The 24,461-nt window shown below is 37.1% G+C and overlaps 1 protein-coding gene across 2 annotated transcripts; it reads right to left on the minus strand.

The window, feature by feature from the left end:
• Positions 1 to 71: 71 nt before the first annotated feature.
• On the minus strand, positions 72 to 21,663 carry wdr4 (WD repeat domain 4). Of its 2 annotated transcripts, none has more exons than XM_088607047.1 (11): positions 21,518 to 21,663; positions 19,695 to 19,757; positions 17,481 to 17,627; positions 14,708 to 14,864; positions 13,549 to 13,661; positions 12,408 to 12,468; positions 11,469 to 11,567; positions 10,682 to 10,746; positions 10,062 to 10,245; positions 9,372 to 9,441; positions 72 to 929 (listed from the first exon to the last, which is right to left on the minus strand). In XM_088607047.1, the coding sequence occupies exons 1-11, from the start codon at positions 21,598 to 21,600 to the stop codon at positions 613 to 615; spliced, it is 1,359 nt and encodes a 452-aa protein (XP_088463173.1). In that variant the 5' UTR covers positions 21,601 to 21,663; the 3' UTR covers positions 72 to 612. The 2 variants fall into 2 exon arrangements, with proteins under 2 accessions (XP_088463173.1, XP_088463182.1); XM_088607056.1 differs by having other exon boundaries at positions 72 to 846; positions 21,518 to 21,662.
• Between the last annotated feature and the right edge of the window lie 2,798 nt (positions 21,664 to 24,461).

The following is a 24,461-nucleotide window of genomic DNA, read 5'->3' on the forward strand; positions in this document are numbered from 1 at the left end:
TCCCCTGGACAAACTATTAAAATCAAAGCATTTAATCTGTATCTGACCTGAAAAAGAAATGAAATAATGAATTTTAACGAAAACATTTTATAAAATAAAAAATAAAAATTAGCTTTCACAGAATGAGTTTTCATGAGAATATGACAGATGTACAAATATTTCCCATTCACTCTGAAACAAGTCAGGACTTTTTCATTATGCCCCAGGTCCACATCATCTTGTAGAAGAGTTTAGACACCAATATAGAAATTGTCATGAGATTTTGGGATTAGCTTTTGCTTGGAGAAATTAGGGACATTCACAGGCATGTTTTTACCTAAGTAAGTGACTGATGAAACATAACTAAATTAAAGATAAAGATTATGTGACAGTTCACTCTAGTTCCAATTTAAAAATTAGGAATATTGTCTTCTGTTTAAGCCATGTGATGAAACTTAAAATGTGTTGCTTAATATGGCTGAATATACCAATTATCATTGTTTAGGACTGCTGTAAACGTAGATTGCAATTATAAGTTGCTAAATTCCATTACCCATCTCCTTTACTTTTAAAACCCAACATTGATTTTCAAGGCTGCAGTCCAAAGCACTCCCTGACCCCCAGGCAGCTCTATCAGGCAGCGCCTGACTCTTCTATCAGTCTGTGCAGTCCACTGGGAGGTGCAGGTTTAAGATGTGGTCTGCTCTGCCCTGGGCTTTTTGTTCGATCCATTGGACTCTGGATGTGCGCCGGGTCTCTTCTTGCCCTGTTGCTGCAGCCTCTCTTGCTTCTTCTGGAGATAGGCTGCCATGTTGTCAAAGTTGGCTTTGTAGAGATTGTGGTAGCGGATGTCATCTCCAACTGACTCTGTAGTGATGACCCACAGGCACAATTTACAGCAGTACGAGGACAGAGTAGAGAGAATGGGAAAAATGAGAATGCCACTGATCCTAGAAAAAAACATAGCCAAGAATAACCTAGAAAAAATACTAGCCAATACTGTATAAAAATGTCTAGATATATTTAGGAATAGCACATTTCTGTTACTGAAAATTTGGACTTCAAAAAGGTTTCAGGTTTAGCATCTTAAATAAAACAAGGAAAACAAAAGTGTACTTTTTTAATGTTCCGCAAGCATGTATTGAAGACAAACTCAGTTAAAATTAATGTGCTACCACTACAATCTTATGGCTACAAATAATACTATTATTTCTGAACCTATTTTCTTAATTACCTTAATCACAAAAGTCAAAATTAGTACATATTATTCAACCAAACACTTAATTTAAATTGGATAAACCAATGATGCTGAGCATACACAATATTAAAAATATGTATACATTCTTCTTTAAAACGTCAAGACACCTAGCTCAAATTTAGCGAACAATGAGAATTAGTCTTAGTGACTTAATTACTGAAATTGTTGGTTTCTGTCTATTTTGGATTCAAATTTTGCACAGAACTGACCACCAGGATTCATCAGCTGATGAGGCTATATTCAGAGCGCTATGTTGCAAGTCCAGCCCACAAATATGACAAGAGGAGGCCAAGGTACATAAACATCCAACCGTCTTCCAACAACTTTATTCAATACAGAGTCGTAGGGGAGGCCTGAGACTCCCAGAATGGGACACCAGCCCATTGCGGGGCACACACAAACTCTCACCAGGGCCAGTTTTCACAGAAGCCAATCAAGCTGCCAGTATGTCTTTGGACTGTGGGAAGAAATCGGCGAACCCAGAGGAAATGCAGGTGAACGGGGGGAAACGCGGGGGGGACATACAAACTTCGCACGCACTCGGACAATGGCACTCTGAAAATGAACTCAGTGCCCACCTTTGAACGTCAGCAGTGCTAACCACCGTCTTGCTATGAATGTTTTTGTGTGTGTTTTATTGTAGACCCTTGACTAGAAAACACCAAAGCTCATAAGCAGCTATAAGCACACACTGAAGACTGAGGCTGTGTTTCTCACTTCTTGTCTTGTGGACTTCCTGTGGTATCAAGCTTTCATTATTCATACTACTGCTTTATCTTATCTTATTGTTATGACTGGGGAAGGTGTCATAAAATACAAAAACAATGAGATCCCTTTTACTTAGATGCAGCTGATCTCACAGGCCAGTAAACAGAGGATAAAAGGGAATTTTCAAGATTACTCGTTTACATCTTAAAAAGTCATTAAGAGCTTTCATCAAAACACAGCATAAAAAACAGGAAGGAGGAGAAAGGGAGAAGAAAAAGTTTGTACCACACAGGTTCCGCCCAGTCTTGGATATTTTGTGATTTGAACATTTTTTTAAAGAACATGTTGTCCTGTTATTTTAGGAAACTGCAACAATTCCCATTTTTTATTCATAGGTTTTACTACATGCATGCAAAATAGCTCTTAATAGTTTATCAATTTGTTATACAGAGACAAAGATGGAACAGGTTTGTTCCTTACTGTAGGGGTCCAATTGATTATATATCAGCAAAACCATCAGAATAAGTAAAGCTCTGAAAATCAGAAATTTATATGAAGTTGCTACCCATTTTAAACACCATTTAATATATTAAGAGCTAAATTTAAAAATATTAAAATAAGAAAGGGATCCCAGTAATTGGAAACCATTAACTTAGACAACCAGCTTGATTAAAAGTTGATTAGTCTGATTCAAGCTTTTATTTCTAGTAACTGTTTTAATATCTTACATTTTTGGATATATTCAGAAATGAGGATTCATCATTTATCAAAGCTGGTTTCAAACCTCTTCAAATATAAGATGTGTGCTTGTACTCATATGCAATTATCAATAATGTCTGCATCAAATCCCCATCATTGAAAAAACATAACTTGCCAGTTCCCTTTAAATTCCCAATATGAGATTGAGCCACTGTGAAAAGTGACGTGTGAAAATCTCTGCACTCAAAAGATACTTAGAACAGCCATTGAAAACTTATCTTTTGCATCATATTCTGTATTTAATATAAGGTGCATTTTTTAAAGTAAAAAGGACAGGTTTTTATATTCTTTTAAGGCCTTATACAAAAACTCTCACAATAATACAAAAAAAGCAAACTACAGATCCAACCATTCAGAATGCGCAGGAGATAAAGCAGTAGTTTGCAGTTCAGGGGCTATGGGGTACCGCAGCTTTTTAGAAACACTCAGTTGTGAGGTTGCACTACTGTCACCAGAAAACGCCTGGTTACAAATCCCGGTCAATGCTAACGGACAATCTTTTTCCCATTACAGAATTTAGGTTGTATACTGTTTAGACTTTTATTAATTTTAAACTGTGCATTACAGCACGTTAAACATTAAGCAAATTAAAAAGTAGGTATATTTTATAAAGCAAGATTGTTCAGTTGGATATATTAAAGAGTTTTTTATTATACTGTAGCTTGTGAATGTGATGTGGCTCTTTCAGGTTTACATCCACATATAGAAAATCTAAACTTAAATTTTGGTAATTGAAAGTAAAAACAGTAGTATAACATAATACATATGTACATTCATATTGATGTACATTCAGTAGATGGTAGTGGTAGCTAAATATAAAAGTACACAAGTGTTCCACCTTCGTCATAAATATTTTATGCATCAAAGTCATTAACTTGGTGACTTACAGTAGGTTATGGTTTTAACGTTCTTGTTCTAACATTATAAAGTTTATATATTGTACTTCATAAAAAGTTATATTTTTTTTCCCCAAAGAATATGTAGTAAGAACACCACTTGCTGATATTTTAGAAAAAAGTACTGATTTAATACCATTCAATAGTAATATTAACATGGAATCAGTAACTAAGCAGCTAAAATATCACAAGTGGATGTTTTGGAAACATTTTGACATTCGTTTTTTTTTAACTTTAATTGTCCTTATAGTGGTAATGGACAATGGACTGTTATGTAGCACGCTGCACCCAGGTGGTTCAAAGCCCGATAAGATTATATCTGAATTGAGAAAATCATTATTTTGTCTTATTCCAAATTTCAGCAGCCAGTAATCAGCCAACAATTTAACTAAATTTAAAACTTTAAACCCTATATTGTAATGTACAGTACTGCGCAGTCCAAAGACTTACCGGGAGGTTGTTTCTGGCAAAATTGGCTCCGGTGTGAGTGTGTGTATCTGGATGAATTATTATAAGTGATAAGTTTCGTTATTAATTCTTTTAATTAAACAAAGGAGGGAAGAAGGATTATTTTTACAATTGCCAGTAACCGGAGAACAGCCTATCAATATCTTGGAACTACCATGACAGTGAAGACGTGTTACACCTTTAAGTGAGCTAGCCACTGTTATTTACTATGTTGTGTGGCTCTGCAGAATTTTTCTGTAAACTGAAGAGTTATAGAGGAGACACGTTGTGTATCACCTCTTTTTATATATGTAAAAATGTTCCAATTTAAATGCAATACAGAATATATTATTAATAATATAAATAATGAATGACAATTGACAAGCTGTTAACTGAAGTTATAGAGAAGACACGATGAGTCTCGTCTTTTCAGCTTGGAATTAACCTTCAGAGTGATCCTTTTGGCTATATTTTTTACATAGCCAGCTGTGTAAAAAGTTTGATATTCTAGCTTGTTGCGAACGTGATTCGAGAAATGATGCACCTCTTTCAGGTTTACATCCGCATTGTCTATAAGTCTATAAAGAAAATCTATATTTTGTATTAATACAAATTTAAGCTACAAGAAATTTAACTTTAAATTTTGATTAAGAAAAATATTTGGACTGGTAGTATACTGTGGACTATAGTAATACTACCAGCTATATAAATATATTTAGATTCTTAATTTTACACATACTGTACTGGCTTTGAAACCACATGGTATCATACTGTATATTGATATATTATACAAACTCACTGCCATTCATTGCCGTGTGCGCTACTGTTTTGGTATATCTGTGGATCTGACTTCATGTGATTCTTGCAGGTGTGGAACAGCAGGAGGCAAGACCTGGCGGGGGGTACGGGGGGTTATTTTGATTAGACTATGAATGAGTCCCTGAGGCACATCGTCCAAGTTTCAGAATTATAAAAAATAAACCATGGGTGAAATTGCACGAGGGAAAAGAGTATCTTTTCAGAAGTCGTGTAATGCGCAAAGTAGGTGAATTTGACAAACAGCTAATGTTGCTTAAAGAATTTAAAATCTATCTGACTGTAGCTCTCATGTAATTGAGCAGAAAGTCACCTTTCTCTTACAAATGGCTCTGTTAGAGTTTGTGTTAACACACTGCACCCTTATATCGATAAAACATCTGCCTTGCGACATTTCTCGGACTGCTCCAAAGTCGGATGCAGAGATAAATCCTTTAAACTGAAAGCCACAATGGACACCACAATTACCCCTAATACAAACTGTAGTACCTGTAATACAATGGACCATCATCAGCTGCATCAGTGACTTTTGGGAATGTGTATTGATGGAGAGGTGTTAGTGGGGCCAGTAGGGGCGCTCACCCTGCGGTCCATGTGGATCCTAATGCTGCAGTATGGTGACGGGGACTCTATTCTGTAGACAGGTGCCGTCCTTCGGATGAGATGTAAAACCGAGGTCCCGACTTTCTGTGGTCATTAAAAATCCCAGGGCATTTCTCGAAAAGAGTAAGGGTGTAACCCTGGCGTCCTGGCCAAATTTCCCATTGGCCCTTACCAATCATGGCCTCCTAATAATCCCCCTCTATGAATTGGCTTCATAAATCTGCTCTCCTCCCCACTGATAGCTGGTGTGTGGTGAGCGTTCTGGCACACTATGGCTGCCATCGCATCATCCAGGTGGGGCTGCTGCACATTGGTGGTGGTGGAGGGGATCCACATTACCTGTAAAGAGCTTTGACTGGAGTGTCCAGAAAAGCACTATATAAGTGTAAGCCATTATTATAATTATTATTACTACTACTACTACTAAAAGACCTGCTGATCTGCTTCATACCACAGGGAGAGGGAAGAATGTGATTTTTTCTGTACAAAACGTGTGTTGCGTTTAAAAAATTTGAAGTGTTTTAAACGTTAATTAGAATTACTCCCACTGTTGACAGTATCCACGTTTGCTCAATCACATTTTTATTTCATTAATATCACTTAACATTGAATATATTAACAATAAATAATTGTAAATTAAGTGTACATAATATTTACTTTGTTTGTAAGAAGAAAAACTTATGCCCTAAGCATACTCAAACTCAAAACTCCTAGATAGGGCCCTATTGACAAACCTGCTGCATCAGCTGGCCGCTCAGAAACACGGCTGAAACAAACAGCTTAAAATGTTTTGAAAGTACTCATGACTGAATGAGTAAAAGAAAAAATAAAACATGTTTACAAAGAAAGTGGACTACATTAGTGCAACCAGCTATATAAATATATTATATTTATATCTTTAAATTACTGTTATTAATTTCTTTAGTTATACAATTCCATGTGATAGTTATTTAATATTGTTAATAGTTATCAGATATGTTATTATAGTTTGGTTTCAGTGGTGTTTTTAATATCTGTTTGTTAAATTTAATTATAAATGTAATTTGTATATTGTATATACCAGTGGTTTTCAAACTTTTTGGACCAAGTACCACCCCTAATCCAAACAAAGCATCCAAGTACCACCTACAAGTCAACATCTCATAGGAACCCCAGAAATTCTCAATGACCAACATGAGTGTGCGTGCACACACTCACACATACATATAATAAATATTATAATAATTATCTTTGATATAGCGCCTTTAAATGTGGCTTCTCAAAGCATTTTACAGAAAAAAAACAGTAGCAACAACAAATTAAAATAAAAAAGCACCATTTCAGTGAGAGGGGTGAGCCTGTTTAGTTGAGCAAAGCAGATGTGAATTCATTTATCGAGCCTTGATACAATTCACAACAGAGTCTAACAGATTTTAAATCATCAGGCATTTTCTTGATGGCAAAGCTCTCGCGGTGTATGTTGCAATACGTCCATTAATTTCTGGAGCAACCTCTTTAATTGGTGCAACTACACCGCTATGTCGGCTTGTCATCGCTCTAGCACCATCTGTACAAACTCCGACACATTTTATCCAGTCGATGCCATTCTCTTAATTCTCTTAATTCATCCAGTGAAATATGTGCTCTCCTGTAGTTCCTATTGGTAGCGGCTTACATAACAGAAAGTCCTCATGGGACGTACCCTCAAACTCGTATCTAACACAAACGAGTGAATTGGCCAAATTGAGTACAGACTCAGCTAATTGCAGTGAAAAACATCTGCTCATCTTAACGCGCTCTATCAGTGTACTTTTGATATAAATTCAATAATTCTATGAATGACCGTGTCTTTCAGGGGGGCAGCAGGTCGAGCTGTTTAACAGCTTTTTCTCGACACATAATACGTGTCAGCTATTTTGCCAACGGTAAATAAGGTTCTTCAAAAATAGTGTGGAGCTTACCTGCTTTAGCAATCCGCAAGCTTCCATTTTTCCCCGTTTCCGTTGTTATTTCCGTATTTATTTTAAGTTTTTATTTCATGCGCTTGGGAGCGAAACGCAGAGAAGCTCTGTGTATTTTTCTCAAATTAACTTAGAACAGTTCTTAAATATTTTTCTGTTATCTATCACGGTTTCCTGTGCTCACAAGATGATAACATTGGCATTGTTCCAAAATCACGCACCTACCTCCCTATCTCCTACCTCCCTATTTGCTGGAGATAGTTTTTTTTTAAATGCAATTGGTCACTTCGCCCGTAGCACGCATTCCTATAGAGTGGTATAGAATTACAGAGTATCTCTTGTGTCCACTGAAGTATTGGCGCGCACTGTATCGCAGTACGTAGGCTGCGTATTCGACACGTATTAAAATAGAAAATATGAAAACCGTCCCAATTTTTCAGCGCACACAACAAAGTTCTATGGATCATATGGCGTACCACAGTTTGAGAACCACTGATATATACCATTTTGTTTTAAGACTTGTAACAGCTTTACTTAAATTGCCGCATTGGGATGTGGTATTTAACCGGTTGAACTGTTTTTTACTCCCACTGTTGACAGTAGTCACATTTGCTCATTCACCTTTTCAATTTATTCATTGAACATGTTGTGATATATAAAAATAAAATGTCAATGTGAATTATATTTACTATCTTAGTTTTTAAAAATGAGTCTTTATTTGTTAAAAAAAAATGTGTGCCTTGACAGGGAATCAAAAACACTGACCTCCTACACTGTACCAAAGTGTCATTTAGAAACAGTACTTAAACAAGACAGGCTTCCAATGTAATCCTGAGTGAATTATTCAAAGCAATTGATGCAGATGTTTACAAAGAAAGTGGAATATGGTAATACTACAACCCATATAAATATATTATATTTAGATCCTTAAATTAATATCGTTATCAATTTCATTTGTTTAGCAATTTCTCTCTATTTAGCAGATCCTAAAAGTAAACTTTTTTTATTAAATAACGCCAGCACGTATTCATAGAAAAGTTTAAAACATTATAGCTTTTAACAAAGTATAAAAACTTAATATAGTCAGAACGAGCACGTCAAAACTTTTCCAAAATAACCACACTGAGTGACAGAGTTAAAGACACTTGAGAAAGTGGAATACTGTTGCGTACTTTTTAAGCTACCACTACACTCTTGGTCTCTGAGAAATTCATACACAGACTTGCTAAAGGAGCTCGATTTTCTTTATCCTGAACAAAAAATATTATGAGGCAACTTCATTAAAACCTTATGGACTACAAATACAGAACATGAATGAAATATCAAAATCAGCAACAAAACAAGAACTTGAAGACAGAAGTGGAATTAAAAATTTTAGTACATATTTTCAGTCCTGTATTTACATACAATGCTAAGAGCCTGAAATTAACATTTAATAATGTTGTTGAGGCTGACCTTCAAGGTTTCTTCAAGAACTTGTTGGATCAGACTGTGATAAAAAATGGCTTCCAAGAACTAGACTATCTGTGCCGAATAGCCTCCTCTAGTTTGCAAATATTTACATTTAAGTCTAATTCCATAATTTCCATTGTGGCAGAGGTGCATATGATCAACTGAATGAATAGGATTCTTCAGTCTGTTTTATGATATCACTTACAGTAAATTGCTGGCATTATAGTTTGCAACAAACCAACAGTTGCAAATTAGATGAACTATGAGCATTTCAGTACTTAATATTACTGATGACAAGTACTGATGGTAAAAACTGCTTATCCTAAACAACCCTTGGGAAGCTACATTGCTATGAATTAATGATTTTTTTTCTCAAATAAATGGTGAACCACTACTATTCATAAGGAACTACTCATAACTGTGCCATTTAATTTATATTCTGATATTTCTAAGTATAGAAGTGATGTGTAATCAGTATTTCTCTTGCCTAGTAGATTACCACAGACTTCTTACCTTGAAACATGTCCCATTGTGAATGAAGAATCTTTGTTACCTTCTTCACCTCTGGATCTTCAGTGTCACACTATGCAGAATAAAAAAATAACTGTTTTGGTTCTGATAGAAGACTAGTGTAACAAGTAATAGCTGTACTTTTGTACATTCATAATACTAAACAGAGATTGATGCAGTGGCAGACTATGACAGGAACGGGATTAGGAGATGGTCATCACGTCTATAAGTGTGTAATAGTTAACAAAATTATCTGTAATTGGAGATTTTACATTGTACTATAAACGCTTTACTTTCATTCTGATTTGAAATGCAATTAACACAGATTCTTTCTAACCTAAAAATATCAAAATAAGATTTGGAGTTCTCTTTTAAATGTAACAGGCTTGACATTCTATATTTAAACCTCAAACTAACAATATTTAACTGGTGTTAAATATTAATCATATTTATCTTATCAAAAATATCTATTAACTTATTTAGTGCTTACTGAACAGTTAAATGTCACCCAAGTGTATCATGGTCAGTCACGATTAATAAAAATTATGCCAATAACATTTAAGAAACATCCAAAATGTGAATGTTTTTTCTGAACACACACACAGTGAGTGATCATTTCTTTAGATGCTCTTTATATTGTGTATATATACACAAGGGCTTATTGCTCCACTAAGAGTAGTGTGCGAGGTGTACCTTCCAACAGTCCCCTGTCAGTCTGTAGAGGGCAACTGGACAATCCTTGCTCTGCTGAAGGACCCATAGTTGGGCTAACTGATCAAAAGCCACATCCCAGGAGCTGTGTGCCAGATCAAGCTGCTCCTGGTGCATCAGCCTCTGGGCATTGAAATCCACTCGGAATATGTGCACTGTTGGAAAACTGCCATGAAAACACAATTAAATATGCAGAGTCTTCTAGTACTCTAGGGATTACTACAAAATCAACAGGAACCCAAGGGGGGATGAACAGAAATTACCAGCAGGTACACCTAGGAGGCACTTATTTCCTTTGAGTTGAAATCAGAACTCCTTTGATATATGATGACTGTCTGTTTGGTTTAATCCTGACTCTCAAGTCTTGGACTTACAGAAAGTCTAATTTTTCCATGTAAACATCATGTTGCTACTAACTACATGTAGTACTCTGCAAGTGTCTAGGTTAAATATTATCTGACAAAGACTTCATTTTTTACACCAAAACATCCTAAATTTCATCTTTCAAATAAAATCTTTGATAAATTGTTTTATATCATCTGACCAATTGGCATCTACCTGCATGTAATTTCCAGTTTTATATTATATTTAAAAAAATATACCTGTCACACAAAACAGCAATGTAATCTCCTTGCGGTGAACTGGCAATTCTGGAGACTGCAAACTTCTAACAAAGACAAAACAATAATACAAAAAGAGATTATTAAAATAATATGGCAGTAGTACGTACTGGGCTGGGAAACTGAATTGTTGCTGTTCTCACTCTTGTTGGTAGCAGAAATGCTCAGTTACTAAGCTAAATTTCTGCAACGAGAGAAAACAATATTTTGGTTTTAAATAGGAGAGATAAGACAGGGTTTTGGAGTCTACGTGTTTCAAAGGAATATGATACCCAGCTAACAGTCAGGCTCACAGTTTGCAGCTGAATAAGTGGCCAAGGTAACATTGAAGTCCCCTGCTCAGTCTGGTCTGAGATAAACCTTGCTCTTCAAATATGACAATGAGCAGGGCTGAGACAGAAGTGACTAGCCTAGCGTTTGGTGGAGGCAAGAAAGATATTGCAACATTCCTCTGAGTGTACATTTAAAAAATACACTGAATCAAGTTCTTTTAATGAATAGAGCACATAGGTAGATAAAGTGATCTCACTATAGTTCTACAGTTCCTGTTTTCATTTTCTGTTAGCAGCATAAAATGAATATGTTGTAGGAAAGCGGGTTTGCTAACGTGGGATAGTTTTATCACAACTGGCAGTCACTAGGCATTTCAGGGTAAACACAATAGCTAAGGATGTCACATTTAACTCTTAGGTTTTTGTAGGTCTCTTCGGTTAAAGTGTCAGTAAGTGGCAACAGAATAATTATTGATGATGGACTTATCTTGTCTCACCTTGTCTTTCTGTGGAGATTTTGTACCATTCAGCTCTCTGAGGTCATAGCTCTGCAGCTCCTTGCCAAACTCAAACTCCCAAAGTCTCAGAGTTCCATCCTGTTAACAACAGCAGTCAAATGAGACAGATTCTCCAAAGCCACTCTAATGCATGCCCATTTCTCAACTGCACTACTTTTACTTAATGTTTTAATGCTCAGTTAAAGGGGTTTTCTCAAAATTTAGCCAAGATTAGTGGAGTCACAACACAGCATCTGACATCCTTTCATCATATGTTGTAGACAGATGTTGTAGGGTTTTGGCATTAGCACTTTATCTGCTTCACTGCTCCTTTTCTCCACCTCCAGCTGACTGATCTGCATTTTGGAAAGGGCTACTTTTTCAAAGATACAAATCAGCAGAAGATACTACACAATAAATGTTCCTTCCATTAAAGAGGTTTATGATCATATGGAATACTATCATCATTGAAATGCTTTTAAAAATCTATAAAATCAAGTTACATACATGGAAGGGATTTACACATATCTGAAATGGAATTGCATTGATTACCATTAAACCTGATGTAACAGAAAGAACAAAAGAAAGATGAAATACAAAAAAAAATCAGTGCTTCATGTTAGTTTGGCTGCTATTATTGTGGCCCAAGCACCCTAATATAAGTGAGTGGCTTGGGTGTCCAACCTAAAGAATGAACTGCCTCTTAGGGTCTTTCATGCCATTGTACTAACCCAGACCTGCTGATTTTCTGCAGAAGACTGACTAAACAGAAGCACAGGATTCACACAACAGAAAGCATAAGGGGTTTAATCGAGAGGAATCACCTCAGTCAAAACAGAACACCAACGAAGGCAAGATAGTATATATTGGTAGCATCACCCACAGAAGTCCAAGACTAGAGGGAACATGACTGTCAATAAAAAGGCCTTATGTTCTTACCCCAGAGCCCGACAGAAGCCAGTAAGGTTGGTAAGGCAGCACAAACAGAGAGCTGACAAACCTGCAAAAAAAATCAAATGAACTTAGAAAGTAAACATAAGAATTTATTGATCCTTACTTAAGACAATAGGCAGTGTGGGGCTAATCAGTTCTGTGCTGGATGGACTTTGTAGCCATGATCATTGCAGTATAACTCCCTAAGAGTGAACACAGTTTAACTCATGTAAACCATTGCAAAATAAGATAGGCTGGTCACAGGAAGAACAGCATCCAACCTGCTGTGAATTCAAACATCCTCAATGGATCACCAGGTAGTTGGCAGGACATGGATCTAAATTCTCCAGTGAAAAGCTCACTATACTTATTCTACTACAAAGAGGCACTAAGAATCCTGTCTACAATGTCTATGTCAGTGTCCTGTCTGTATTTGCACTGACAGGACATGCCAACCAAAGAGGAGGCCACTAAGTCGGCCTTGTTTGGGATCTTTTGCATTTGAAGGATCCTATGTAATTGTTCATGTGGTTCAGCAATTCATCGTGAATTCTGCCTTTTCTTTGAAACACTTTTGTACTTGGTTTCCTTCTGCATCCTTCTTTGCTGAATTTAATATTCTCTGTTGTTTACAGTAATTCCTCCTGTCCTAATTTTATTATTGTTTCCTATCGGTTACGACTATAACACAAAACTTAGCAATGTATTAGTCTGTGACCAAATTTGTATTATTTTGGTTTAATTACAATAGACTTGCAGATTGCAGCATTTATTTTTTGTACACATGACATGACTGAAAACTTAATTTAATATAATCTATTTTATGTATTTATTGAGAAGCTGATTATTTGGCCTTTTCTATTATCTGAGAGAGTTGATAGATTGAGTGCCAAGCTCATCCTTGAACATGTTTCATCAATATGGCTTTCCTACACTTGACTAATTTACCACTTGTCACTTTTGCCAGTTACCAAAAGAGATCTGCTGACAAATATTACTTCATATCTTCACATAGATCACCTGAAAATCATTAAGTTTAAAAAGGGAGTTATGCAGTCTGAAAAATGCTAAAACTGGAATTACAAATTCTTCTGGATATGTAGCTCATTTAATGCCAGATGCAAACAACCCAGTGCTTGGGACTCACTCTTTGTGTCCCAGGCAAAAAGACTGGATGTTGTAGGGTGACTTCAGAAAACTGACTCGGATCTTTTCATCTCGGTCTGCCGTTATGATGTACCTGTCATCAGGACTAATTGCCTTGGATAAGGGAGAACACATAAGAGTTAGAAACATTTCAAGTAAAACGTGTTACCGTTTTACTGCCCAAACCTTTCACTGTTTGTATTTCCCAGCTGGGATGCTGTGTGCTGGAGCAAAAATCACGGCTGTCCCCCAACACTGAAGATCATATGAATTATAAGAATGTATGATTAAAAGATAATGTATGTGTGAAAGAGTAACTTAATTTAAAACACTGGGGCAGAAAAAGTATGAGAAATGACTTAAACACAGCAGTATTAGTGTTCTCTTCAAAAAAGTTTCAAAAGCCCTCATCTTACTAACTGAATGCAAGATAGATCTTTTATTTAAACAGACTTTTATTTTAAAGAGACTATACTAGAGAAATCACATAGCCCAGGTTGAGACCAATGGCCCAGATGTCAATGACTAATCAGTGTAGGGATGGATTTAGATAGCTAGGGCTCCTGTGAAACTGTTCACTAGAAGTGGACATGGACTTATAGCACAACTACACGCAGCAGTGATGTCAGGGAGGAATACTTTGCTCCTTCATCAGTACTAGGATTACTGTAAGGTAATGAAGAGCTTGTAATGCAGCAAGGAATGATTCACTTTGACAGAAAAAAACTGTTATAACTATGATTCCAAACTTGGTGATTAAAAAATAGAAATAAAGAGCAATAAAAGACTATCCTTTATACTTATCAAGAAACAGATCTATTACACCTTCATTTCTGACCTTGTAACAGAACACACGAAACATTTTTTGTAACCAGTAGGCAAGGAATAGGTCCTTATCAGCGATATATAGGCACTTAACTAGTTATAACCATTGCATAAGACTTAGCTAGGTACTCTCTACCTTTTGTCACTAATAGTTAATAGATGTGCAAAATGTTAAATTGTCATTTACTAGCACACAAGCTGTTTCTCAAATAAAGTTCTAATAGAAGTTCTATAAGTTAGGTTTGTAATTTGAAAGGAGTCAATTTTTTAAAAATAACTTGAGCAGAAGCAGTAGACCCAGTGACTAATCACATCTGGTAAATGTTGTTACTTACCACTGCCAGCAACATAGAGAGATGGCCCAGTTTAAGCTCAGCTGGCTTCTGGGGCTCCAACAATGAGAATGAATACACATCTCCGGATTTATCTGCCACAAGGATCTGGTCTTCTGCTTTGGTCATTGTCAGAGAAGTACACCTCCGAACTACCCACCTGCTCAGAAAGTCCAGGTTATTATCCAGCTCCAGAAAACTGAACAGTTGATTAAATATATAGAGAAAGAACCACATGGAGCACTCAAACATGAATAAATATGTTACTAGCTAACAAACTATTCCAGCAAAATACACCTTAAATTCACACATGATGATCCCAAATAATCTAGTCCATGAACCTACATGAGTAATCTCATGGTAACAGTAGCATTAGGATGGCATCATCTCTGATCACGTTTCATCTCCTCAAGCTTACCTTATTCAGTTACTGCACCTGCAAACCTCTCTATCCTGTAAACCACAATCCATTTACACCAGGACCTTTTGGACAACTTGGTGGTTGTTCTACAAACTTGCTCTTCAGTAACCGTCCTGTAATCCTGCAACCACTTTCCAGTTGTTACCTAAACTATGTCTTGCTTTATGTGTTTGTGTCTCTGAGTAACTTATAGACACAGACAAAAAATAATGGGTTATGGTCACTTCACCAAACTCTCCATTCAGGTTCCAAATATGGTTTTTGAAAAAGAGAAAGAAAATATGTATACAAAATCAACTGTCCAGATTTAGCAGATTATTTGCCATGAGAATAAAAGATAACTTGGATCTACTGCATTTGAATCTGGGTAGTCTAAATAACGCCCTGATGGAAGGAGCTGATTTTCACCGTACGAGAGATGGTCATGATAGTCAGTGATTCTATTGGCCTTCTGCACTATTTATTTCACGTAGATGGTTTGATGTGTAATTGTACACAGATGGTTTTCCACATTGAGCGCCCTGACTAGTCTTTCTTCTGTGCTCTAGCATATTTTGGTACAGATGGCAAAAATGTCTAAGACAAATAAAGATGGGTGCTGTTGCAGTTCTGTCCCTTTTAATTAATAACAGTTTTACTTGATATCACAAAGGAGAAAATAACTTTGTTTCAACCTCAGTCTTGAAAGGCCTTTTGACCATACTGCAAGAATATGCCACTTTTAAAAGTGACAATATTATGACAGCCAGAGTTATGACACTCAAGACCTGGATGAGTGGGTTACCAATTTTCCTTAAATGAATAAATATGGATAAAAATGGTAGACTCTTAACGACTTCTTCACAGCCAGCCAGGAAAGTGAAATGCTACCATATGAATGTCATATAATACGTCAACCCAAGGAGGTATCTCTTATAGAACACTGAACCGGTATAACATAATATTAAAGTGTTCTTAACTTTTTCGACTGAACACCTAGCTTTATAACATTCTACTGCATGGGGCACATGTGAAAGGAAAGCTGTTAATCAGTCTGCTGGTATAGCATAGCTCAGTGGCACCGTGCCATTTACAGGATGTGATGTCACTCCCTTGAAACCCAGATAGTGTAGAATTCTCCTGCTGCAGAAAGCCAGACTTTTTGGCAATGCAGTTTGTTGCTGTGGAGGGAGAGGCACTCTGTCTGCTATGAGCCTATGAGCGGCTGTGATCAAATCCAGGAAAAGAAGAGCTGCATATCTTAAGACAGGCATGGCTTCCAAATCTCCAAACAATATACCTACTACCTATCAAACAGTCCAATAGTTATAACCATTGTATAAGACTTAGATAGGTACTCTAGTACCTAGCTAAGGTACTTTGTTTTAATCTATTTAGATGTGGGCTGTAAAAATATTTTAAATTATACACTGATGTCAATATTATCAAATTCATAACCTAATTTCTGGACATTTCTCCAAAACATGCTGGTGAATGTGCACTTAATCTTGGTCACTAGAGCCCAGTTTGATGTCATGGTCAACAGCAGAGTATTCTGCTGACTAAAAACAGCTGTGGACCCTTCAAGACATCAATATTATCTTTACCACATGCAGGACAGCAGCAAACAGGATTTTAATGTAAGTGCAACTACTATAATACTGCAATCAACCAAATAAAGAAATAAAAATTGCCCAAAAAGTGAGAATGTCTAAGGGCATTTTGGAAATGCGGTGTTAGTATGGACTCTCTCTCCATCCCTAGTGGCGTACAGTCCTATTAATACAGTGGTTCCCAGTCCTTGTCATGGTGTTCTGTTGCATCTTCTTGTGTGTGCTATGACTGAATTCTTAATCACAGGCTAACTGACTTTGGTTTTCTGTATAGGCAATACTTTGAAATTAGCTTTTAGCTCTTTAAACATTGAAAACGATTTGCAATTAGTATTAACCCTGTAACAAATTTCTGGGTTTCAAAACTCCTCTCATTCAGCTGCTTTACTTGAAATAACTTAAGTTTGACCTCTAAAGTAGAAAAAAAAATGCTCATTGTGGGCTGTTAAATACATTTTCATCCCCGACATCATAAATTCCTTTCTTATTAAGAGCTGTTTAGTCAGAAATAAGGGTAAGCAGGTTTAAAAGCGACTGCATGAAGATCTGTATGGTTAAAGGTGTTAGAAAAATAGTTTGAAGTAGGGTATTTTCAAAACTCAGTAGTGAATGCAGAAAGAAGTAAAGCAAACACCTAAACAAGCAAGAAGATAAATTAAAGGCAACAATTAACACTGAAGAATCAGAGCACAGCTGGAATGAGAACCAGCAGACGCAGGGGTCCCCCAGACAAGATTTGAGAACCCCGGCTCTATTACACTACCTGGTGCTAAGACACTCCCAGACTGGCTTGGTGCGGAACAGGACGAGACGTTTGCTGTCATCTGTGAGAGCAAAGTACTCTCCTGAGGCAGAGAAAGCCATGGCCAAAATTCTGTCACTTCCTTTTTCTTCAGCTCCAACCTCATCTCTTAAATAAATAAAAACATTTTCACACAGCAGATAGTTATAGTTAACTTACCAGACTACACTGTCTAGTACATGGCAGCTGTCTATACTATATTCACCTAGATTCAGATATATCTTTGCATCACTGAACAGCCTCCTATTTTACACAGACATTTATACAGATTACAGACTGGTGAATAAGGATTCTAAGTGTGACAGCAGCTCAGTGTGTCCTGACTGTGTAAATTTAGCTGTAAAACTAGACAGATGTACGTGTTGTTTCGCACATCAATTCAGAGTACTCTCATATGAGATATTCTAAGACACATTAAAAATGTAGGAAATGAGTTTAGTGTGTGTTAGTGAGCTTTACTAAACAAACAAATTGATTCATGTTTTCATCACAAAAAAGCATGGACTGGGTATCCAGTTTTATAATGAACAAGTTCAGTATCTTGTGTCTCCCATTTGCTATTTGTAATGCTATTTAACATGCCAATAGGAAATCCTATTCCACTCTAAAGGAAGTACTGTACACAGCTCAACAAGTGTACAAGGTTGTGTATTCTGATGGCATGCACACTGATCCAGTGATTTACTGGGTTAACACTGGATGAACAGTCCATCACTAACATGTGGCACACAGGAAAGTCCGACAAATATACGCAACATGTGGCTGTGCATTGCCTTGCAAAATGTGATGACATAATTTTGCTCAAAGTAAGCTTCAATGTGTAGGGTATTAACATTTTCTCTATGGCACTGATCAGTCAATTACTAAACATTAACAGATCTGCATCCATACTGTTTTACAGCCCATACCATCACACTTCCATCTCCAAATGTGGGTGGTAATTCTCTGAATGGCTGTGGTACACTCTCTGCCTACCATTGTGCCAGAAGAGATCCATGACCCATTCTTGAACACAATGCGTCATCAGCTTGCATTCGGCCAGTTTCCACAGCTTTGTGTTCTGATATGACACGGAGCCTCGTGCCAGTTATACAGCATCAAGCTGGCTTTTGTATCTTAGGCTTTGATGCCTTCATCCTAGAGTCACAGTTTTACTGATGTGATCTCACCACAGTGGCATTCAAGTGTCTATGCAGCAATCTGGGTCCTGGAGATCCTCTAATTAGATATAGTACTCATGTGCAAGGGATGTGAACTGCAGCTGTTCTGATTGCTGTCAGGAAGGATTCTGAGGGCAGAAATGTCAATGTCCAGGGTTTCCATGCACATTTCCGAGATTGTTGCACCCACAGTCACAAATGCAAGAGCACATAACTAAGATCTGATTTAGATTAGTTTTCCCACATTTTCTTAATTGTTTGGGAATTAAATGAATACAAAATTAGTTTCACTGATACTTTGTGATAGTATATATACTGCTCCATTCATGTGTAAATTCCCGACATAATGTTCCTAATCATTCATTAATCATGTGGACATATTGTATACTTCCAAGGGCCACACACAATTGTTAGATCTCAATTTAACACCTGCTTACAATATTTTAAAAAGTGTTAATAATTCAGGATTCCGCATAAAATCCTGTCTTATCAGTCTGTATAAACCTATGCACATTTTGCACATATTGTTTTTACAGTGACTATGATCATCACATTTTGCACACACCTATGTATTTATTTATTTTTATTTATTTTGTTGTCTTTTCTTTTATAACTATTCTGATGTCTGTTTTGCTTGTCTTGGGCTGGACTGCTGTAACACATCAATTTCCCTACAGGATTAATAAAGTATTATCTATCTAAAATCAATTCTAGACATCCACTTGGACATGCAATATTAAGAAAATAAGAAAATAAGATGGAATAGGAAAGTGAATCTACTACATAAGGAATAATGTTGTTTGAAAATGAAAGACAGATAAGACTATTGCTACCTCTCTTAAAAAGTAAGTTAATGCCTTATAAAGCTTCACTAACCAGATCAGTTAGTCCAAGATGTTCATGGCTGTAATAAGATCTGAAGTCTATGTTGGCTCACTAACATTAACATAACATAACTGTATAACTGCATTTGACTTTCACTGAGCAATGTTGCAAAGAGTAAAGAGAAAATTACCCTTTATTTCCACTCTCCTCTGGTTTGTTTTCTGCTTTAGTGCAGTCATACACAAATGGCTCCCTGAAACACATAGAAAAACAATTCATGTGAAGCACTGCAGTTCAGGACATGGCAATCCTATGAGTACTGTGAGTTCTATTTTACTTTATTCTAATATTTTTTATATTTAATGGTCTTACCTTTTATTACCCGCCACTTGAAAACTGATTTTTAAGTGTGATATTTATACAGCATGTACTATAAATTTTAAAAAATAGAGTCCATATTTACCTTGAATATTGCAAATAAACAACTGTGTATTTAATGTATAACTTGCACTGCACACTATAAAGTTGTAAATTACACAGTTTATGGAGGTACAGGGACCTATTAGTTTTCCTGCAACTTAATATGCAAAAACACAATTACTCAACTGGGCATATTTAAGGCCTTTGAAACTTGTTGAATAAAACTCCCTTGATTCACAATTCTTCATACTTAGAGGAACAGTGTATAATAAAGACCAAGTCAAAATAAATTGTTAGGCAAATGTTAAATGATCTTGATTGCATATTATTTTGATTGCATATTGATGGTACGTTTTAATCTGTAAATGTATGTACAATTTGTATTTTCAAGACAATTATTAAAGCCACAAGGATCTGAAATTTGAGTTTTGTACTGCAGTGCACGTCCTTCTTATATTTTGTAGTCTCAAAACAACTAATTTCGTGAAGACCTTTTCGAAAAAGATCAGTTATCCGCGTCTTTATTAATGCAGCAAATAGAATTTTAAAAGATTTAAAGAAATATAGAATATACTGATAGTTTTATAGTTACGGTTTAATAGCGACACTAATGTGAAATGAATGAAAACTTCTAAGTTAGGGGGGTATCTAAATCTACTCTGAACAAGCTGCAGTATGTCCAAAATTCAGCAGCCAGAATCCTGACCAGATCTAGTGCAAGTGTTCACATTACTCCTATCCTGGAGTCCTTGCACTGGCTTCCGGTCAAATTCCGCGTAGACTTTAAAATCCTCATGCTCACCTACAAGGCTTTACATGGCTTGGCACCTCAATACCTGTCTGAACTTTTATCGCCCTACTCCCCACCTCGCAACCTCCGCTCTTCAAATTCTGCCCTCCTTACTGTCCCCCAAGCCCGTCTACATTGTATGGGCGACAGGGCCTTCTCCTGCTATGCCCCCAAGCTCTGGAACTCCTTGCCCAAGGATATTAGAGAGTCACCTTCTCTAAACTCCTTCAAATCCAGACTCAAAACCCTCCTTTTCAGAAAAGCCTTTACTTAACTGGTTCCATTCTTCACCCCTCTGCTCTTCTTAATACCATCTTCCACGGTCTCCTCTATTGTTATTGTTGTATTGTTGTAATTATAATTGTGCCCTGTCTTGTGAAATTTTCTTATTTATTGTTGTAGTCTTCTTATCTATTGTTATTGTCATCCTGTAAAGCGCTTTGAGAAGCCACCTTTAAAGGCGCTATATAAAATAAAGTTTATTATTATATTATTATTATATAAGTTACATTACTGTCATTCTGCTCAAAACAACGCAGCTCAACAAATATTTCGTTCACTGTTAATAACGTAATTCCACAAGAACAAATTGTGAACTAAGGTTAGTTTTCTTCTTAACAATACAGTATTGTTACTATTATATCCAATAAAAACAACTAAAATCACCTGTATCTTACGTTCACTAAGACTCCAGTTCAGTTTAATGCAATCTCCTGAAATAAAATCAAAAACATCAACCGGAAGAAAAAAAAGCATTCTAATCATAATCTCAATGTAAAACAGGAGGACTAAATTCCACCAACCTGATCTCTTCAGTTTTAACGGCAATAAATTTACTTCCACTGCTTACAACTAGATATTCTTTGCGTACTTCCAGCAGGGCCATGTCTTCCTCACGTGGAGTAAAATAGGAATTGTCGCTCGTTTATCACGTCATCATTACGCGAACTTTCAAACTGGGGCTTTATATCTAAATACCCTGCTTTTAAAAGGTAAAGCAGTACCATTAGAAAGTGCATTACATTAACAAATAAGTCGTTGTGAGATGGTTCGAAACTTTCTGCGTATATTACAAAACAATGCTTCACTGTTTAGACTTGGAACTAGAGGGTTGTGGGTTTAAATACCAGGTGGAGTACTACTATTTATATTCTTAAGCAAGTTACTTTATCGAGACTTTTCTATTGAACGTCCTATGTAAACGGACAATTTCAAGGTCATCGCTGTAAAAGGAGAATTTGTTATCGCATTATTTTCAATTTTTAAAAACTTTATTTTCTTTTCACAAATACAGAATAACAAAAAGGAAAATGTACAGTTATTATATACTGTATATTATATTTTTTTTATTTGAGAGCTAGGCTGCTGTCTGTGTATTTAAGATGCAAATAAATATCTCCCTCTATATCTGTGCCACAATAGGGGAGAGAGAGACTTCAATCAATCAATCAGTCAATCAAAGTTTAATTATTAAATGCACAACAAAACAGCGTGCAGCAGTAGTTGCTGGCAATGAAATGTCTTTTTTGCGAGCTCACCGGGGGGTAAAAATTACAAAATTAAGATGTCAAAATAAGGTTACATAATAATACATAATAGTGCAATAGAAATTGAATAAAATAAACTCAGACAGAGCTCAATATAAATAGAGCTGCAATGTGTCTAGGGTGTGTACAATATATTATGTCCAAGTAGTGCAGTATACCAAATACGTTGAAAACTGTATGTCCATGTAGCCATTATGGGTGATTTGCTGAAGGAACTGCAGCTTGGCTGGTTTTGGTGGTGGTGGAGGGGAGTCCCCATTACCTGTAAAGCACTTTGAGTGGGGTGTCCAGAAAAGCGCTATATAAGTGTATGCAATTATTATTATTATTATTATTATTATTATTATTATTATTATTATTATTATTATTGGCTATTTAGCAGCCTTATTGCCTTGAGGTAGAAGCTGTTCTGTAATCTGTCTTTGTAGTCTTTGACTGAATGCTTCGATACCATTTACCGGACAGTAGGAGAGAAAACAGTTTGTGACTGGGATGACTGGGGTCCTTGAGAATGGACCTGGACTTCTTAAGTCATTTAGATGAGTAGATATCCTGGATGTTTGGGAGCTCACAGCCAGTAATGAGCTGCACTGACTTCACCACTCCCTGCAGTACTTTGCAGCCCAGGCAGAGCAGTTCCCATACCAGGTAGTGATGCAACCGGTCAGGATGCTCTCAATAGTGCACCTGTAGAAGTTGGCCTGATATGTGATGGCATGCCAAATGTCTTTAGCCTACAGAGAAAGAAAGGCGCTGCCATGCTGTTTTTAGCACAAGTTGGAATGGTGCGTCAAGGTTAAGTCCTCTGTGATGTTAACTCCCAGGAACTTAAAACTGGTGACCCTCTCCACTGAAGTTCCATTGATGTAAAGAGGTGTGTGATCTCCTCCCTGGTGTTTCCTATAGTCCACAATCATCTCGTTAGTCTTACTGAAGTTCAGAAAGAGGTTGTTGTCCTGGCACCAAGCTGCCAGGGTTTTAACCTCCGCCCTGTACACAGACTCTTCACCAACTGTCACTAACTCTTCACTAACTGTCATGATGACTGTTGTATCGTCCGCAAACTTAATGATGGAGTTTGAGTTATGCCTGGCGACACAATCATGGGTAAATAAGATGGGTCATACCTTGGGTAGCTCCACCCTTCCTCTCACGTCAGTAAGATTAGGAATTAGGAATCAATTAGAAATAAGATTGTGAAACAGTGGGATTGGGAATGCGACGGCATTTGCGAGGGAGAGTGTTGGGCGTGACAGGAATAGAACGGCGTTTGTGAGGGAGAGTGTGGGGCGTGACAGATGCACTGTCTGCAATTTGTGTTTTTCACTTTTTTAACAATCAAGAGACTTTCTGTACGTAAGAATTCCATTGTACCGGTACATGTACCGGTTACATATGGCAATAAAGTTCAAGTTCAAGCTATGTATGTGGCGAAGGGCAGGATGAGAGTAGTAGCCAGCACGAGGATTAAGGGTCACTGGCCAGTGCAGCTGGCCATCAGGTGCGATGTACATAGTAAGTACTGTCCATCAGTGTGTGAATAGTTACAGTATGCCTGGTATTTACCCCTTTATTCCTGTACCCATAATTCACCCTATATTCATGTACCTGTACCCTGAATAACCCTTTTGTGCTATAGCCAGCGTTAGGCCCTGTTCTTGCTGCTGCTATTGTGCTGGGTGCACATCTGACAATAAAGCGCTTGTGCCTATGATGGTGAGCTGTTAGCAGAGGCGGTGAGACAGGACCCTGTCATTGATGGCCTGGCAATACCAGGAGGAGCAGGGGAAACCCTGAAGATCTCCCAGTATGTAGATGACACAAAGCTGTTCCTGAGTTTGGACAAGGAACTGAAGAGAGCCCTGCAGGTCATGGAGCAATACTCCAGGGCCTCGGGGTTGAAGCTCAACCACCGGAAGAGCAAACTGAAGATCTTCAGATCCTGGAAGGACAGGATGATGGTGCCAGAAGGTCTTGAACTCTGCATGGAGCCCCTCAAGATATTGCCCCTCCAGAGCCAGGAAAATAAGACCATCAACTGGACCGAGAGAATTGCCAAGGTGAATGCGAAGCTGGGTCTGTGGAAAATGCGGTCATTGTCCCTCACAAGCAAAGTGATGGTGTTGAAAGCAGACATCCTTTTGGCTTTGGTTTACCTGGCTGTGGAGTACCTGCTGCTGGCCAGACTCAAGACGATTTC

The sequence above is a fragment of the Lepisosteus platostomus genome, chromosome 2 (assembly GCF_059453375.1).
Source record: "Lepisosteus platostomus isolate fLepPlt1 chromosome 2, fLepPlt1.hap1, whole genome shotgun sequence".
NCBI classification, from domain to species: domain Eukaryota; kingdom Metazoa; phylum Chordata; class Actinopteri; order Semionotiformes; family Lepisosteidae; genus Lepisosteus; species Lepisosteus platostomus.